Source organism: Lissotriton vulgaris, chromosome 10 (genome assembly GCF_964263255.1).
Source record: "Lissotriton vulgaris chromosome 10, aLisVul1.2, whole genome shotgun sequence".
In the NCBI taxonomy this organism is placed as follows: Eukaryota; Metazoa; Chordata; class Amphibia; order Caudata; family Salamandridae; genus Lissotriton; species Lissotriton vulgaris.
Genome location: NC_141698.1, coordinates 211,466,877 through 211,482,946, shown reverse-complemented (window position 1 = coordinate 211,482,946; position 16,070 = coordinate 211,466,877). Strand labels below are relative to the sequence as shown.

At 41.2% G+C, this 16,070-nt stretch overlaps 1 protein-coding gene across 1 annotated transcript in view; it reads right to left on the bottom strand.

Annotated features, from left to right (window-relative positions):
* MINDY4 (MINDY lysine 48 deubiquitinase 4) overlaps positions 1–16,070 on the bottom strand; it is a 718,486-nt gene that overhangs the window by 78,172 nt on the left and 624,244 nt on the right. The window contains exon 15 of the mRNA XM_086940895.1: positions 11,853–12,014. Coding sequence (XP_086797021.1) covers positions 11,853–12,014 — 162 coding nt within the window. The remainder of the gene's footprint in view (positions 1–11,852; positions 12,015–16,070) is intronic.

The following is a 16,070-nucleotide window of genomic DNA, read 5'->3' as shown; positions in this document are numbered from 1 at the left end:
CTGAGGTGGTGTGGAGTGCAAACAAACGATGGATTTTTGGGGGAGGGGTTTTGTCTTCATATTCCACCAGGTTTCAAATATTACAGGTTATTCAAGTACCATATGCTGTCTCAGTGCATGACTGGCAAGGGTTATAAACTGTTCCAATTTCGCAACCCTTCAGCATAGCAGGAATACCTTAAGCCTGCGATTAGAAACCGTATAGTCGTGGATGATACTGCCACAAAACCAGAAAAACAGTACCAGGTGAATAAAGGGGGGTAAATAATAGCAGCATAATCATTGGACCGGGGGAAAAAAAAAAAAACCCGGACAGCTAGTTCCATTTCAGTAAATGCCAAAATGATCTTTTATTGCGGTTACCAGCTCTTGCCAAGTCAAGTCTAGATACTTGTAAGACCGAAGCTCGCCAGTCAGGTAGCGATGGTGGATGTTGGTCCTTCCACTTAAAACAGTTCTCCCTTCTTGCCAGCAAAATAGAATAGAAAAGAAGATTTTTCGCTGGACTTCGAACTCCATCGTTCACTCCCAAAATGACAAGAGGTAGGTCTATAGAAATTTGGAAACCCAAAGAGTCAGAAAGCAAATTACTAATAGAGTCCCAAAAAGCTGAGATACTGGGGCATTCAAAAAACATATGCACATCGGTGGCCTCCAACAGGCCACATCTAGCACAAGCCACCGGGGAACCTTCGGCAAATTTTGAGTGCCTTTGTGGTGAATAATATGCTCTATGAAGCACGTAAAGGTGGTTTCTACGCAGGCATGCAGGCTTCACAATATCCCATAGGACTTGAAATGATATAGACCACAGTTGAATTAGGTTAGGACAGGCAAGGGCAGGGCCCCACAACAACTCTGGGAGTTGGAATTCTCCATCAGACTCCTCCAATATCCAGTTATACCACACTGATACCTCTTTTTTGCCAGATGGTTTGTCTAAAAGTAGAGCCTCAAGTTGGTTGCCACCCCCAACTGGAGTTCCAGTTCGAACTAAGGTTTGTGAGGTATGGTGCTGCATCCAGCTGGTGCTCTGAATATATTTAAATTTTGAGGTTTGATCCTATTTTCATATTTAGAACTTCCCATGGTAACACGCTTCCACCTACAAATATGTCACCCCATACCTCCAGGCCACCGACCCGCAAAAGAGCAGCCAAGCTGTCTTTCAACCACTCAGGACTTCCAGGAGATTCCCAGAGCGGGGCCCTGCTAGAAAAGTAACCAAGCTTTACTAAAGTCCTCACCCTAAACCACATTTTCGCCATCCCCTGCAAAACCTTCAACTTAATTTTCTTAAAGAATTTAGGGTCTCCAAATTTAAACAAAAAACCTGACTGTGCTACCGCTTCTCCTTTAAGCATAGCTAAAAACAGACTGCCAACCCCGTGATCTACAGGCATCTTTAACAACATTCGAGTGTGGCTAAGTTGGAAAGCCCAGGCATATACCTGTAAGTCCGGTGCAGCCAAGCCCCCCTTCTCCCTGCGCCGCCTGAGCTTCTTCCATGCAATCCTTGGGATATGCTTATCCCAAATAAAAGATGTTATATCTCCCTGCAACTTAGAAATAAATGATGGATCAAAGAAAAGAGGTATAGTATTAAAAAGAAATGAAACCTTTGGCAGAATAGTCATCTTAACTAAATTAACTCGCCCCCACAAGGTTAACGGAAGATGTGACCAGGTTTGCATGAGATTACGGCATTCCCTTGCAACATTGGTGAAATTAGTTGTTGCAATTTTATCAATGTCTTTGATTATATTCAGACCCAAATACCGAAGACTAGTAGTAGGCTGTACCTCCAAAACACTATCTGTATCGTTCCAGATCATTACCTCAGTCTTGGAGGCATTAACCTCATAGCAAGATATTTCACCAAATTCTAAAGCAAGATTAATGGCTGCTGGAAAGGCTGAACTTATATCTGAGGAAAATAACAAAATGTCGTCGGCATACAAAGCCACTTTCCTTTCCCACCCTTCAAAGACAAATGGCTTAATAATCTCCTCTTCCCTCAACCGCTGGGCAAAGGGCTCTATATATAGATCGAACAATAAAGGGGAAAGAGGGCAACCCTGACGGGTTCCCCTAGTAATGGGAAAGGAATCCAACAATTTGCCATTCACCAACACGCAAGCTGAAGGCTTAGAGTATAAAAGTCTTACAGCACGACCAAAATTTTCCCCAATATTGAACTTATCCTAGACCCTCGATATAACACAATACTTCGAAACAAAGTTAAGTTTTTTTCAAAGTATTGTGTTATATCTTCCAATGCAGCATCTCTGAATCTTTATTCACGGACCACCAAGGCTAAGTCACTATGGTATTTGGATTTCAGGTGGTCTGCATAAAATTGTAATTCAATTGGTAGGTGGTCCAGGGCCGGACTGGCCGTAGCGACCATTGGACGTTTCCCTGGGAGGCTGGAAGATGATTTTGCAGCGGTGGGGGCCGGTTTTGTTACTGGGGGCTAGTTTTGCAGCAGTGCTGCAATTGTGGCCCTCAGTAACAAAAGCAGCAGTGCTTCAAAGGGGCCTGGTCTGACAAAATTGCCAGAGCTGCTTTGGACTCCTAGTCAGGCCCTGATGTGGTTGGACAATTGACTAGAGTGCAGGTCAATTTCCTTAATGGTTGTCAAGCCAGAAGTGGGTATTAGGAAGTAATTGATAAGTCAGAATGATCTATGCACACCAGAGAAAAATGAGAAAACAGCCTCCTGGGGGCAGCAGTGTCACTGAATCCCATGTATCATGCAAATCGTTAGTGATGAGGTCTAAGGAACCACTGCCAATGTGGGGTAGATATATCTATTGTATAAGGCATCCGACCTTAAAGTCACCTTCCATTATTGTTATACTAGTTAGTAACTCCTATAAAATGGATCCAATCAGAATAAAAAAACTTTTGGTGGGCCAGAGGGGGCTGTCCATAAACCGTACTTAATGAGATTTTTTTGTCATATTGAGTGTTTGTTAGCATGGCGTAGCAACATTGTTTATCCAGTTATGTACAGGTAATGAAACATGTCTGTTAATCAGTAAGGCAAAAAACTCATCCTTTTTCCAATTCATTTTTTCATATGTGAATTCCACTAACTCATTTTTACATGTACTTGTGCATATAATACACCGCCTCCTAAAAGCATTTTCCTTAAAGTATTGGAGGAGCATAATTTTAGCTCCACCCTTTATGTTTTGACCATGACATAAATACGTACACATGGTCACATGTATGTGTGATTTTCTGATTTTTTTGAGAATAAAATAGCCACCATTTACGATTCCTTACCCAGTAACACCCATGTAACATAAGTTCCACTAACTCTCCTATCCCTGGTCCTGGGTGTACGTTCTCCGACTTTTCAGAGATTACTCTGGAACAATCTCTTATGGAACTTCTAAAAAGCAAATCCGGCTCTCCACTTGACCCTTGGCCTGCTAAGCAATACAAGTCCCTAGCTCCCATTCTTAATCACACCTTGAATGGGATTTGTAATGACTCGCTACAGATGGGAGTATTCCCTGATTCCTGGAAGCATGCGCGACTAGTCCCCATAATCAAGAAAGCTAACGCCGACCCTAGTGAACCCTCCAACTACAGGCCAATTTCTCTTTTACCAGCCCCCGCTAAAGTGCTCGAAAGATTCGCTCAACAAAAATTAGCGGGTTTTTTAGAAACATCAGGTGCCTACCATGACTCTCAGCACGGCTTTAGGCCAGGATACAGCACTGAGTCTGCACTAATCGAGTTGGCAGATGCAGTACGATGGAGGATGGACGAGGGATCAAGAGCGGTGTTGGTGCTGCTGGACCTGTCAGCAGCATTCAACACCGTCTCCCACCCCCTCCTCCTAGACCGCCTCCAATCTAAGGGTATCCAGGGTACGGCCTTAAAATGGATCTCATCTTTTTTGTCCAACCGTACGCAGGCAGTGTTCGCTCCCCCATTCACCTCAGATAGCCGCCCGCTTTGGTTGGGAGTCCCTCAAGGCTCCTCGCTGAGCCCCCTCCTATTTAATGTTTATTTTTCACCCCTTTTCGATAACATCGCCCAAACAGGAATAAAGGCCACATCTTACGCCGATGATATTCAACTTTTGTTTTCATTCAACAGTATTACCCCCACAACCTTTGATCCCCTAAAAAACTGCCTCCGCACAATCGCCCAGTGGATGGACAACCATTTTTTAAGGCTAAATGCAGGAAAAACGGAGGTACTCTTCTTCCACCAGCCGTCTCCCCTTGACCCCAACATCTGGTGGCCTCTTGATTTGAGTGCTCCCCCTCTGCCCAAAGACTCTGTGAAAAATGTAGGGGTTAGATGGGACTCCAACCTCACACTCCACCATCAAGTCCACACAGTCTCCGCTGCATGCTTCGCCAAGATCAGAATGGTAAAAAAGTGTATCCACTTCTTGCCAAGCAACACCAGGAAGATTTTAGTCCAGGCGTTGATTACTTCGCACCTGGACTACGCCAACGACCTGTATACTGGCCTGTCTGTGGGGCTCTGTCATCGCCTCCAGACAGTCCAGAATGCTGCAGTCCGACTGGTTGGTGGTATCCTCTTGCGTGAGCACATTTCGCCCCACCGTCGTAGACTTCATTGGCTGCCGATACATAAAAGGGCAGAATTCAAGGCTCTGGTACTGGCTCACCGTGCATTGAGAGGCAAGGTCTCTGCTTATCTTTCCACCTGTTTGATTCCTTATAACAACATTAGGACTCTTCGTTCCTCCTTAAAAAATCTCCTCACTGTTCCCAGATTTAGGAAAACTCGCTCAGGCGGGAAAACTTTCCAAGTGTTGACCTCGGCCCTCTGGAACAAGCTACCAAATGCCATTCTGTTGATTCAGGACGAACAACCTTTCCGGAGAGCCCTAAAAACCCACCTGTTTTCTTGATCATTTCTCTACTTAAAAACATCTTAGCCAGCATGTGATCACACAGGAGCGCCGGGACACCCCGTTGGGGTATCTGTGCGCGATATCAAAATACACTAAATAAATAAATAATCTAACATCATTAATGCAATGTAGTGCACTTGAACAAATACAAAAAGTGCATTTGCTCTGTAATCTCTTTTTGAGTGTGCATACAAATGTTTTCCTTACTGCGTCATTGTTAATTCTTATATGTTCACAAACTCTTTTGAATAGCATTCTGCATTATTTTATAACCAAATATGTATATATAACCATGCATTTAAATGTGTACTGAGATACTTGCCATGTTAACTTGACCAAAGGCCTTAGCGTTTGAATTTTATGTTTAACCTTTAACATGAACGTTTGATTGGGTTGCAATATTTTGCGCTCCTCTGCAGGTGCAGTCATATGGTCTAATGAATAGGGAAAGGCACATTGTGTATGGGAGATAGCGAGGCTCGGGAGAAGAACTTTTGGCAAGGTTGAGAAGCCTTAACGAACAAAGGGAGGACTATTGCCTGTGTGGAATTAGCAGATAGGAGGAATCCAAGGAGGTTCTGATGTGCAAATCAAGTATAGTTGCCAAGTTTTACCGTGTGAAGATGTAAAGTAATAAGACACATGATAGGGGATTCTTGAATGTTCTCTCGTGGGTTTTAATGGGTGATCACACTTCAGCTTTAGTCAGATTCCCTTTATATTTAGAGGGGTATAGAGCTCTTTCCTTTTTCTCTGTTGAGTGGCCTTATACTAAGTAATCTTACTGATTTCGGAGAGCTTTTATAGAAGTCTCTGTAATGCTGCCATCTTTCTGCTTCACTGGATCTAAATAGGGGTTTCCCAATTAGTGCGACATAGAGCAAGATCACTTTAGGTAACTTAGATTTACTCATACCAAGGCAAGAGAGACCCAAATCATATTCTAATCATCAGATCCTGTTTCGGCTTTTCTGCATTGCCATTATTGAGTTTCTTGTGTCTTTTCTGTTGCTGATACTTAACTTTGTTAAATGATTTGGTCTGCCAGTAGTGAAACTGAATTTCTTCAATGTATGTTTGAGATTAGTGTATGTCAGTTTGGTTTTGAATTTGTAATACAATCGTAATAAATCCATACTTAGTCTTATCAACCGACTTTGGGCTCTCACTGTTTTGCCAAAATTGGTTACACTGTATAAATTGAACTTGTGAATAGGTTAACTATCTTTTATTTCTTAGAATCCTAAAAAAAAGGTCAGTTGCATGGAAAATAGGACTGAGGGCTCAGTGCTCTAGCAGTTTCTTGAATTATGTTTCACAGTGAATTTTACATCCATTAAATATTTCTAAGTGATGCCAATGTCCAATGGAATATAACAATTAATTCTGAAGTGTTTAATAAACCTTTATCTTGGGCAACATTCACTTTAGTTAAAGAGCTGATTTTTTTGTTGAGACTCAAACTATCTTTCAATCCTAATTCCCTTCTCCACATAACTTCTTAATTCAATTAAAAAGTTTTATTCCAAACTAGCAGTCCCATTAAATGTGCTCAGCTAATTATGTTACTTAATATCACCTCTGCCTTCTGCATAAAATACATTAAATCTTAGAGGTATCCTTCAGACTCATGGTTAACTGATCTTCTGCACTCTGAAACATCAAATCTAGGAATTTCAGAGAATAAAGAGCACAGAAAGTTGAAGTTATTTACTAGCATACTGCGTGTAAAACAAATTAACTTTGATGAAAAGCTGCATATAATCTATTCAATTTTGCAGTTTAAAGTTACTCAATTTCCAGGTATTATACATGGTATTAATTATAGTTCAATGCTTATGTATAGAAATATGCTCAAATAAGTCAGTTCTCTCCTTCTGAGAAAGTAATTACGTTTTCTCACAATTTGCCTGCTGTTCTCTTTTTAATTTATGCCAGCATAGTATAGTTCTGGATCAAATTTAAATTGCTAACTGAGTTGGAATTGTATGTATTCATCAGGCCATGAAAGGTGTTTTACTTTGTTTATCATTGTCAAACAACATTTTATCAACAACTTTGGATACCCAATATAAATTAATCGCTGGTGAAAGGAATGTCTCCCAAACCGTTTGCAAGGCTGAATATGTTCTTCTTTGAAAAAAATCGCTCTAGACCTGGCAAACCTAGAAAATGTAAATCTGATAAGTGCGCTGTTTTCTCTTAACAAAGCACTAACAGTTGTTTAGCTGACTCATTAGAGTATTACTTGGCCAGTAACCAGCTTCATTTTTCATGTCAAACTTGTTTTAGGTTTATCAGTGGTATAAAGACAGGCCACAATCAAGATGGCTGATGGCGCAATATACATGATCCTTATCTGGCATGATATTGTGGACCAAGGGACACTTTCTGATATCTTATGGATGGATCTGAGGAAGAAGGTCCTGGATTAATTTGCCCATTTCTTTACAGTTGTACACAATTTGGCAAAGTTAAGGCAAACGAGTCCCTTCTTTTTGATGTGTCTAAGGGTATCATCGTTTCCCCACCAGTTTTAATTTGCATACTGAGCTGCTTAAGGACATGGTGTGAGGCTCAGAATTCTCCATCCGTTAGCACAGTGATGACAGTGATTAGGATCTCATCTTTCAATAGCACACATGACCTGTGTAGTGCCTCTGTGCAACAGAGGACTGGATCGATGAAATTGAGTCTCATAAAATCGAAGTGAGTTTAATCAGCTCACATCGCCTCAATCATCTTCATTTGTTTCCTGCATTGCCATCATCTGGATATTTTGACTGTCCTTACTCCTATTGCACACTGTATTTATTTTCTTAATTCCTCCTTATATAGCACACTCACATTTTAAAACTAGCCCATGCATGTTCATTTCAGCTCAATTTTTCAAAAATAGTAATGCAATTCTTAAATTCATCAAATTTTCAGGCTTTCATCCAATAATTAGAATACTTAGTGGAAAATCTAGGGAGGCAGGAAAGATGGCAGCAGGAAGTTCACTTACCAGTACTGTTCCCATTACTAGATGAGTCAAACAGTGAAATTAAAATATAGAAATCATGGGCATCAATTAATAATCGTGAGTTACGCAAGGTATCAAATCTAACGATTTACTATTTGAGATATACAAACAGTTAAAGGAGGATGTAATTCTACATCTCACACTCATGTTTAGCTATAAAAGGGAGAACCGGAGAGTAAACCATAGAGCGGGGAACTGGGGGAAGGACTGGGGGGGCAGGGTAAGTGACTAATATGGGAGTCTTTTGTCGTTTGGGAGAAGCAATGCAGGAAAGAATGGCCACTGTGGATGGGGGTCTCAAAGGGGATGATGTGCATCCCAAGCATCTGAGCTGGGTGGATCCAGGCTAGTTGCTATGACTGAAGAATCAATGAAACGTGGAGGGTCTGTAAGTCGGGATAACACACTTTACAGGTCCTGGGCTATTGGAGAGCGACACAGACACCTCACTTCCTCTCAATGAAGTGCTGTTGCCTCTGATTATGTCTGTTTCATAAGAGTATGAACCCAGGCTTCCAAATATGGAGGTGTAAGGAGCTTCCAGCTCATTGTAATGGATCGTTTGACCAGGAGGAAGGCGAGATTTAAAAAACAGATCACCGTCTTCTTCTTCCAAGAACTTTTAAGATGCTTGTGACTTCCTCAAGACTCCACAATACCGCTTCCCAAAAAGATGGATCTGTGCGCAGTTTCATAACACATGCTGCAGTCCCAGATCTGGGGCATCAAACCTAGCGCATGTCATCTAACTCTGTTCTTAAAACCCACTATTAGCAACTGTAAATTTCCTACCATTGATCATTTGCCCAGTTAAAGTGGCTAAGACCTTCGATAAAGTTGACTGAGCCTATCTCTGGAAGGTTTATGGAAACTTGACTTTTGGGAGAATGTACATAGGGGAAACATTGCTATTCCAACCCCACTGTGAAGGTGCGAATAATCAAGAATTTACTCAAGAGTTGAATATAGTGTGTGACAAAAGCCCTGACTGCCCTGTCTCCCTAGACTTTAGTTTGCAAGCTAAATAGAGAACAGGTGATGCAACTATTCATTTTTAATGGCTATTTAAACAAGCTTGTCCTGTACAAAGATGACCTGGGGTGCACATATCTACGTGGAGATTGATGTACCTGAACGTGAGAGCATAACTAGAGTTTGGATGTGTGTTAGGTTATAAAGTAAATACCAACAATTCTGAGACAATGGTATGGAGTAGTGATAGCAGTTCATCATATGCTTAGCAACACATTGGACATCTAGAGTACAGTAACCTGTAATCTGTCAAGCCTCATTTAGAGACACTTATTGAGATTAACAGAATAGTCTAAATCACACTTGAAGAAATAAATCAGTGTCGTGTTTGATAGCATTACTCTGCATATTGTGATGAAAGCCATAGAAAAATTGCAGTTTTCTCGTTTGTAAGGGATTAAAAAGACATAAGTTGGCTTCGAAGAATCTGTGCAGATGACTGAAGGCAGAAAATTAAAGTTACCTTCAGTGATGGTATTGGGCCTACCATACTAAATGGACTTGAGCATTTTTTGGGGGGAGCAAAAGCTTCTGGTGTTTTTAAGATCCATCACATACTCCAACAAACAGCACGTCTAAGTATAAATGTTTTATTGTTTACAGAACAGGCTCTAGGCCTAGACCGTCATCTAATATTAGGAGCAAGGTCGGCATTTATTGACCACTGTGGAGCTCCCCAAGCTGACCTGAATGTTTATCAGATTCACCCAGTCAACTTCTAAGATGAGGAGAAATTGATTTTTTGGAATTCTTATATTGGGTCCAATGTATGATCAATATATTTATAGTTCTATGGGGATGTTCAAAGCAACACTGAATTCTGACAAACAGTTGAATGCTATATTTACCTTTCATAGTATGAAAAAGCTAAGTTGGATCCTCCCGCTGGCATTTGGGGAAAGATCATGTCAGTGCTGGAAGAATGTAAACTATGTCAAGCACCAATATATTTTTTGTGCACGAATGTACAACTAGGCACATTTAAAAGGAACCATTTTTCATGGGTTAGAGGCTGTATTGGAGCCGACATAAGTTGTTGAAGTTGGATCCTATATCACCAGAAAAATACTGCAGATTGTATGGAAAGATGCAGATACTGTGAATGTGCTCGTCAGATGTCCACACCTGAGATTATTTAATTCTTTTGGGTGTCTCATGGATAATTTGGAATTGCTGTTTATATATGATTGCTAGTATGACAACTGACATGTAAAAATCAGAAGAAGAAATCACCCCCTCCATTGCAGGCATAGGCTTTATTAGACCAATTTAGAATGCCTGGAAACCAAAAAGATGTCTTCAATTTTTAGGTGGTGTAAACATGACTACCTGGAACCACCTGATAACTAAAAGCCACATTGCAAATTTTGCAGAACCTCAAAGGCTCAAGTGCATTTTGCATTGACTGGGATGGCTCCTTTTGAAGGAATCGTGAAAAAATAGAGACATTAATAAACATTAATTTAGCAATATTTCTCCTAAATATGAATTTACACTTGCCCTTACCAAAACTAAAATTGGGATCATTTTCAGGGTGAGATACTACCTGCAAAGGTCTGCAAATAGCTACTATTCATCAGAGCTTATAGGTTGTCTCCAATTTTTACTGGTGTCCTCATCCTCGAATGAGCATGACAGGCCCAGGAGAAATGTACTCACAAATGAAATATAAAAGTGCTAGAAAATGTATTTACAAATGCAAATTCACATTTTGTGAATAACAATGAGGCTAATCTCAAGTCTGCGTTTTGGATCGGTACTGTGCATGCTGTTGTAAAAGTGACAAGGAAAAGATCATACGGGTGAAACACCCACACTCCCTGAACGAAAACTGTACAGTCTCACCCAGGTGCTCCTTAATATGGTCAGGTAAAAAAGCTAAGATCTACACAAATCAGAACCACAAGAATTAACAAGCCTGTCCTATCTTCCGGTACATAAGGAAACAGCCAATTAAAAACGGTTTACTTATTTCGCATAGGGTACCAACCAAATAGCTCTACTTCACCACAGTAACAATAGAAGACATTTTCCCCCTCCTCAACTGCATCAGATCAGACAAGTAGCAATTGGCTACTTCGTTTCAAAATGTGGCAGGGATGCTCACGGAGAATGGGCAGAGTTTACATTGCATGCGGTACAACGCATGCGATTACCACTCGGTCTTTACAACGACCACGTTGTTACATCACAGTACCATTACAACGCGAGTCGTTACAACAACTTGCTCTAGGAGACGCTCTAAACTAAGGAATAGTATAATACACTATTCCAACACCTTCTCTACTGTTGTGCAGGCTGGAGTTGGAATAGTAAATTATACTATACCTAAATCTAGCGCGCCGCTTACAGCACGTCGTAGAAATCACTTGCGATGTAATGGTAGGTGTTGTAAAATTGCTATTGTTGTAATGAACACGTTTTAATCGCATGCGTTGCACCACAGGCAATGTAACATTGCATATTTGCATCAAGGAAATTCACTAACTAGTATGGTTTTACAGCATTACATTGTAGCAAACAGGAAGTGGCTCACATTTCTCAGATTAGCGTTGAAATATCATTGCTATGAATCTTCTTGGCTTCAATCTCAAGTGGTGAGTAGGTAACAGAAGATATTGTTTTTTTCATGTTCCCCTTCGCACTGCACAAGTTTTCCCCGCTGCAGCAAAATAACCAATAATTATATAAATGAGCAGTCCTCGCAAAGAATTTTTTTGCAGTAACTGCATTTTTTGTTATATACCTAATAAATGGCATAACGTGCAGTCAGCTGCTGTACTGGATAAAGACCGTAATTCAGGGCATTTCATTAGTTCTGCTTCTCCGCAAATCTTTTTTAAATAGCCTAATAAATTCTTCCGAAATATAAATGCACTGTACCTGGCACACATTGTAATGCTCAAAGAGAGACAAGAAACCGATGTCACTGCGAAGATCAATTCCTTTCAGCAGAGTAATATTGCCATTCCCAGAATCGAGCTCCACCACATCGTTGAACACATTAGACACCGCTTTGCCGGTCAGCACAAGGTTCACAAGTTCCTGTTTACATGGAAAGTAGTTGACAATGTTAAAATGCAGCCAGCTATTAAAGGAAAAGCAGAAAAGTAGTTGACAGCTTTGGTGTGAACATTTTGGAAGAGCACAGATTGTTTTCAGTAACTTCTACTGATATAAATCAAGGGGTCTATTCACAAAGGTAAATATAAAACTATATATTTAGTATGTGCACATTTAATAATACACCTAGGTGTAAATCTACACTTGTCTGCTGTTCACCATTTCCGAGTGTAGAGTTACGACTATATGTTGTTTTACACATCTCCAACCTTGCAAATCAAGGGTGGAGCATCAGAGAGCAGGATTTATGAGTTTAAAGTTACTACTAGTAATTTTGCATAAGTGGGTGGAGGCTTCCACTACCGTGGCATAGACTTCCCTATGGGAAAGTTTAGAGCATATCCAGAAACTGTATTATTTTTTAAACAATATTAAAAATATTATAATGTATAATATAAATATACATTAATTTAAAATATGTATTGGTAAGACCTAATAAAAGTAAAATAGTACAGCACATTAACTCCTCAAATAATGATCCCTAAAGAAATATTCTAAGTATATTAATTTATTTTATGAATCATCTATAAACAGTAATAAAACGACTATTTTTTTTTATTTTTAATATGTAGTCAATTTAAATTAGTTTTAATATTTTAATAACTGTTTAAAATCTGTTTTTTTATAATGAAAATGATTGTTACATTTTAAAATAATACAATAACAGTTTGATAATTTCAACACGGACATACACAATGTAAAGGTCAAAATAATTTAATTAATTTAACTTTAGTTCCTATGTTGTGTTATTTTGTTTCCCTGCCTCCACTGTTTTTTATGGGAGTTTGTTGCAATACCCATGAGTGGCCATATGCAGTGCTTGACTTACTCCAAGACGGGGTAGGAGTTCTTTTGAGCTTGTTGTATACGTTTAGTGGTGTTCTAACTTTATAAGTGTAATTTGTGAGTAGAAATCATCTTACTGTTTTGTGGGCGTGTGTTTGTATTAGCATGTCTCTCCATAACCCTGCTTTAAATTTCCCTGAACTCCTCACATTTAGTAGTAAGTATTTCCCATTTTTCAGCCATGCTACCTGGTCCCTCCGACATATACTACAAAAAGCATGCCTATATGTGTAGAGATTTCTGCCACCATGGTGGAGACCTCTAAACATAAAAAATAGAAGAGGTGGAGGCAGGGGATCTCCAACAGCAGGTTTGTGAATACTATTTTGTAGTACGAGTATTACTAATGTTGTGCAACTTTATGTACTACAAAGTGCAGGTGGCAAATAGGCCCAAAGATTTGTTGTTCTCACTATTTTATTAGCTGAAATATATGCTTCTTATTTCTCATTGCTTGACGACATGTTAAAAAGTACAATACTTTTTGGGTATTTACTCTGACACAGTTTAAGAGTAGTCAAAAAGTATTGCCATTAAATAATTACTCTGAGCATGATGTACAAAAAGCACCCCTGACCAACCAGCCAAGCCCTGATGGGCAACTAGGTCCTTTTTCCGGCAGCCAGTGAAAGTGGTCTCAAAGTCATGAGCACCAGCATTCCTTTTAGGGACCAGGGCCACATTTTTATGATCATACTTTAACACACAGCAAGATGGAGGGAGAAAGAAAATCAGAAAAGAAAGCAAGGGGAAGTGAACGATAAAAAACAGAAACAGATAACTAATAATCAAGAAGAAAATGAAGTGATCTGTGCATGTCATTATAAAAGAGTTAAAGTGACTTGCAGCGTAACCTCCAAGATAATATCCAGGAGCAAAGCTTGGTATATGGAAGATCAAAGGTTAAGAGATTAAGGAGGATGGCGTCCTAAATTCTGATACAAGATGAGTTCTGTGAAACGAGAACTGAAACTCAAATCACGGTAAACTATGGTTTGGCCAGTAGTTATGGTGAACATGTGAGAGAAGGGATAAGAAATGTCTGATGTGCTATGGGGGCATAAACAGAGGAGGGATTCTAAAGTGGAGGAGAGGAACAGAATGATCTAGAGAGCTATGCTTTGCAACTGAGGTGTGGAATGCATATTTAGTTGAGTAGAACAAGTTACTTACCTTCGGTAACGCTTTTTCTGGTAGATACTATATCTGCCTGTGGATTCCTCACCTTGTGAATATCCCCCTTGCGTCAGCAACGTTCGGAAATTTTCTTCGTAGCACGCCGACGTGGGCGACGTCACAGGAGCACGGCATCGCGCGCGACTCCATCTGACGTCACCGACCCCATATCAGGCCCACGCCAGCGTGATGACGTCAGTTCCGCCCTTTTTTCCATGCCTTCGAGGCACACGGACGGAACAACGATAGCAAACATGCAAATATACAATGTACACAGTACATATAGAACTAAATCAATACAACAGTATAAACCATATATACAGAAAGACCAGGTATAGCAGAGTGGACAACGGGGAGGCGGGTGGGTCAGTGAGGAATCCACAGGCAGATATAGTATCTACCAGAAAAAGCGTTACCGAAGGTAAGTAACTTGTTCTTCTGATAGATACATCTGCCGTGTGGATTCCTCACCTTGTGAATAGATTCCCACAGCAGTCCCCACTCCCGGAGGAGGGTGCCCACTCTGCTACACCAGGAAGTCTTGGAGGACAGAGCGCGCGAAGTGGCCATCCCTCCTCACCTCGGTATCCAAGCAGTAATGCTTCGCGAAAGTGTGGAGGGAGGCCCAAGTCGCGGCCCTGCAAATATCCTCAACAGGTACACCCCTAGACAAAGCAGATGTTGCAGACTTTGCTCTAGTTGAATGAGCTCTAATACCCTCAGGAGGGTCCTTACCCGCAAGAGAATAGCAGATCTTGATGCACAGGATTATCCACCTGGAAAGAGTGCGCTTGTGCACCGCTCTGCCCTTCTTGCAGCCAGCAAAGCCAACAAACAGCTGGTCGTCCATCCGGAAGTCCTTAGTCCTGTCCAGATAGAAAGACACCGCCCTCTTAGGGTCCAGGCGATGCAGCCTCTCTTCCTCCTTAGACGGGTGAGGGGGAGGATAGAAGGTAGGAAGGGTAATGGACTGCCCAAGATGGAAAGGAGTCACCACCTTAGGCAGAAAAGCAGCCCTGGTCCTAAGAACCATCCTTTCAGCATGAATGGGCAGGAATGGGGGTTTGGAACTTAGAGCTTGAAGCTCACTTACCCTCCTTGCCGAGGTGATTGCAACGAGGAAGATAGTTTTAAAAGAGAGAAGCCTCAATGGACACTTGTGCAAGGGTTCGAAGGGAGAACCCATTAAAAAGGTCAGCACAAGATTCAAATCCCAATGAGGAACAATAAAAGGAGTAGGAGGAAACATATTCATGAGACCCCTCAAGAATCTCAAAACCACCGGAGATTTAAAGAGAGAAGGCTGATCCGGCAAACAAAGAAACGCCGATAAGGCCGAAAGATAACCCTTGACCGTGGCCACAGCCAAACCTTGCTGTGCCAGATAAAGGGCAAATTGTAAAATACTAGACAAATGAGCCTTCAAAGGGTCAATATCCCTCTCCCTGCACCAAGAAACAAATTTTGACCACCTATAGGAGTAAATGGACTTAGTGGTGTCACGCCTGGCAGAGAGAATGACATCCACCACCTCGTGAGGGAGAGAAAAAGAACTCAAGTTGCCCCGTTCAATCTCCAGGCATGAAGGTGTAATGTCTGGAGGTGGGGGTGTAGAACCTGCCCCTCCATCTGAGAGAGGAGGTCTGCCCTGTGAGGGAGACGGAGCGGCGGGTGAGAGGACAGGTGGAGTAGGTCCGAATACCACACCCTTCTTGGCCAATACGGAGCAACCAATATGACTTGGGCCCGTTCTTGACGAATCTTCCTCAGAACCCGAGGAATCAAAGGTATGGGAGGAAATGCGTAAAGGAGTTGATCTCCCCAACCCAACTGAAACGCGTCCCCCAATGCTCCTTGCATCGGATACTGGAGACTGCAGAATGAAAGGCAGTGAGCATTCTCGCGAGTGGCAAATAGATCCACCCGAGGAGTCCCCCACATCTGAAAGATGTCGTG